Below are 3,989 nucleotides of genomic sequence, written 5' to 3'. Positions count from 1 at the left end.
TCAGAAAAGGGTGTCAGATTCACCACGCGGGTACTAGGATCTGAACCTGAGTCCACTCTAAAAGCAGTTAGTGCTCTGTACCGCTGAGCCATCTCTCCAGCCCTCTTTGTTTTATTTTCAAAATGTCACCCTACTGACTTCCCACATTTGGACTTCTAGAAAGGCACCTGCTCTTAATCTTGTATTTTATAGCACTCTTCTCCCTTGTTACTCTTTAGCCTTTTTGTTTTTGTTTTCTGTTGCTGAGAGTGTCACCCAGGGCTGGGCAAGCAGTTTCCATTCAGTGATGCCCCCGGCTCTTTGCTTTGTCAATCCTCTATTTGTCTTTGAATTGACATTTTTATTCTGGATGTATCTCAGTGTAAATTTCTTTGACTGACCCTTCTTAGAATTATGCTTTTCTAGATTGAGGTTCATGTCCTTTTTCTCAAATTTGGTAATATTTCAATCCTTATTTCTTTAAATAATCTGGTGTTTTCTAGTTTCTCGTCCTGTGACTATAGTTCTGTAATGGGGGTAACTTTGACAGTGGTACCCAAATCTCAGGCTCTGCCAAGGTTTTATTCTTTTTTCTTTCCATTCTTTAAGATTGTATAATGTCATTTGCACTATTTTTAACATGGCTGTTTATTTTTTTCTTTTGCCTACCCAGATATATAAATTTTTCACTTCATGTACTTCAGTTTTAAGTCTCAGAATTCATTTCGTTCCCTTTTATAATTTCCTTCCTTATACTGAATGCTTCTTTGTAAGAGACCTTTCTCCTGCTTCCCATCATTTTTTTCCTTCAGGAATTGAACCTATTTAAGACAGTTCATATATAGTCTTTGTTTAAGAAGTCTGACCTCTGGCCTTCTTCAGAGACAGGTGTTTTATGATGTTATTTGGTTTTTCTTTTTTTTTTTCTTTTCTTTTTTTGTGACTGGGTCGTACTATCTTGTTTATTTGAGTGCTTCATAATTCCTTACTCAAAACAACATTTCAAATATTATTATCTGATAACTCTAGAGAGCAAACCACATTTTGGAGCTCCTAATACTTAAAGCCCCATCTAGTATTTTTTTACACTAAATTTATGTTTTTTGATTTATTCAGGAATCCTTCTTTTCCCTAATTGTCATTATATAAAGTCATGAAATATCCTGTTTATGCAAATAGTAATGTTTATGTGTATAACTTCTTAAGCTTGGTATTTAATAAATAAAAATGTAAACTACTGACTGCTATGATATCCATAATCGTGGCATATAGAGTGATAAATTCCAGAAAAATGAATTCCTTAAGTATTTGATTTCAACCTTTTTGCTTGGAAATATTTTTTAGCACAAACTGCAACCCAGATATGTAATTCTATGTTCTACTGGAAACGGTGATAAACAAATGGACACATTTTCACTTCCTATGATGCCTGTTTTAGTTTACCCATAGAAACAAGTATGTTTTACGTTTTTCAAAATTGCTTGAGTTGGCAGTGCTTCGCTTTATTGCAGTCAATTTTGCTGTTAGCTTGGGAAGTCTTCTTTTCTTTCCACCTGTTTCCCAGCTATTAGAATATCTCTCAACTATGGGCACATGGCATTCATGCAGAAGCTGACTTCCTGCCTCAGCTTCAATGTTGGGATGGCACTGGGATTTAAGTTCCTAGTTGATGCAGAAACAAAGAGTGAGTGGCAACCCTGTAACCTTTCCTAGGTTCTGGGAGGTATGTCCTTGCTACTTTGCTGCTTAGTTTTAATTTTCATTAATATTGTTAACCATTTGAACCATTTTGAAATTATTTTAGGTTACTATGCATCTTCTATATCAGAGTTTAGATTCTTCCCCAATAGCACTTTTATGGTGCGGATTTTCAGGTTTTAAAAGCATTTGCTAGAGTCTACAGCAGCGCACAAACTGTAATGAAAATCATAACTGTTGTCCAGTGACTGGAAGTAATGCTGGACCTGCCCAAAACACTTGCATGCTTTTATTACTCCAAGTGATTTGCCCTTATCTACTGAAAATTGAAAAATTAGAGCGACAAAAGTTAGAGAATGCGGTTAAACAGGAAAAAAATATGACGTAAATTGTTTGTAATAGTATTACCTTGAAAAATAGCAGTGGGTATTTTCTGGAATTGTCTTCTGTGTGCTCTATAGCAATGCTCATGAAGAATCCATGTGTAGATTTCAGCACTGAGGGGCTAATGAGAAGTATGTGGTCATGTTGTCTCACAAAAGCGTTTTTTGTTTCATCTGCTTAATTCTAGGTCACTACCCCACTACCAGTGGGGAGGCTTCCATTCAGAGGTGTGACATCTCACAGCATATGGCCCAAATCAGGAATTCCTTGGGCCTGTGTCCCCAGCAGAACCTGTTGTTTGATTACTTGACAGTATCAGAGAACCTTGATCTCTATTGTAGGGTAAACCAAAGAGATCTTTATATCTTTTGTTTTCCTCCTCATTCTATTCATATACTTAAGGTAACTTACCAGCTATCAATATCCATATATATTATGTGTATGAGTGTACTGCCTGAATGTGTGTACAATGCCCACAGAGGTCAGAAGAAGGCATCAGATCCCCTGGAACTAGAGTTTCAGATGGTTGTTAACTGCCATGTGGGTGCTGGGATCCAAACCTGGGTCCTCTGCAAGAGCAGCCAGTGCTCTTAACTGCTGAGCCATCTCTCTAGCCCCAATATCCTTATTCTTATAAAGTACAAAATTGATTTTTTAAATGAATTTTCCTATAAGCATAAAGAATGGCAAAGGGAATACCACTGTAGAGATGATATAAAGGGTGAGGTGAGATATTTATTTATATGAGCCAGAGGTCAGAGAGAACTACTACAAAACTGTTCTCTGAAGATGACAGGGACACCGCACTCATAAACTCATAGCAGCTGTGATTGCTTGTACAAGATTAGGCCAGTCAAAATTTCAGCATAGATGGGGTAGGGACTCATGAAGCCCCACCCCTAGATCAGGAGCTTTGGCAGTTGAAGGCTGGAAAAGTGTGATGCATTTTCAAAGTCGCTGAGTGGAGGCATGAAACACAAACTCGCCATCATCATAGCACTTTTAGGGGTTTGCAAGGTAAAGGCGGGAAGAGCTTAAAATGGAGAGCCCTGCATTACAGCTGCTCTAAAAAGTCAGGTGATACAAATCTGAGAGCAACCTCCTAAATGAGAATCAGATGGAATTCGGTCATCAACCTCATTGATAGAAAAGATCCATGGGTTTGGCACTAGTCCAGCATTCCTAATTTAATGTTATCTAAACTTACTGTCTTTTCTCAGTTGCACATTTGGCTTAAAAAGCAAAACAAGAGCCCCATTACTAGTACAACACCTGTGTAGCATATTTACACAATCACCATCTGTCCTGTCTTTAGGTGGTGATACTTGATGAGCCCACATCCAGCATGGGCACAGTCTCAAGAAGAGCCACCTGGGACCTCCTTCAAGACTACAAACAGAATCACACCATCCTGTTGACCCACTACATGGACGAGGCTGATGTCCTGGGTGACCGCATCACCATCATGGTCCAGGGCTCTTTGTGGTGCTATGGCTCTTCAGTCTTCCTGAAAAGACTATATGGTCGCTCTCCTTTGATTATTCTTAGGATGTTATTGCCTTAATAATACTCTTTTTTTAACTTTTACAAAAACTTTATTGAGATTTTCATACATGTATATAAGGTGTTTTGATCAAATCCATGCCCACTCCCTCCCCTCCAACATTTCCTCTTCTGAAGAGGTAACCCTAAAATCTTTTAAGGATTAGATACAAGCTCCCAAATACTTTTGACATTTTTGGCCTTTGGAAAAGCATATGTTGCTAAGAGGCCCAAGGACATTTTGACTTTTAGCCAAGAAACTGGCTACTTTTCTTTGGGGTCTTTTTACCCTAACTGCTTAGCCAATTCCTACCTCCTATTCTTATCATGCCATCATCTGAAAGGGTTACCCAAATTGCCAATAGGGAATAGGGATGCAGACCGCC

The 3,989-nt window shown here is 38.4% G+C and overlaps 1 protein-coding gene across 1 annotated transcript in view; it reads left to right on the top strand.

Moving 5' to 3' along the window:
* LOC103742790 (ATP-binding cassette sub-family A member 3-like) overlaps positions 1–3,989 on the top strand; it is a 191,249-nt gene that overhangs the window by 118,055 nt on the left and 69,205 nt on the right. The window contains 2 exon segments of the mRNA XM_008843893.1: positions 2,988–3,078; positions 3,377–3,584. Of these exon segments, the coding sequence (XP_008842115.1) occupies positions 2,988–3,078; positions 3,377–3,584 (299 nt within the window).

This window comes from Nannospalax galili, unplaced genomic scaffold, assembly GCF_000622305.1.
Source record: "Nannospalax galili isolate Female #2095 unplaced genomic scaffold, S.galili_v1.0 scaffold381, whole genome shotgun sequence".
NCBI lineage: Eukaryota > Metazoa > Chordata > Mammalia > Rodentia > Spalacidae > Nannospalax > Nannospalax galili.
Note: the sequence above shows the minus strand (reverse complement) of the source record. Positions and strands in the feature narration are given on the sequence as shown.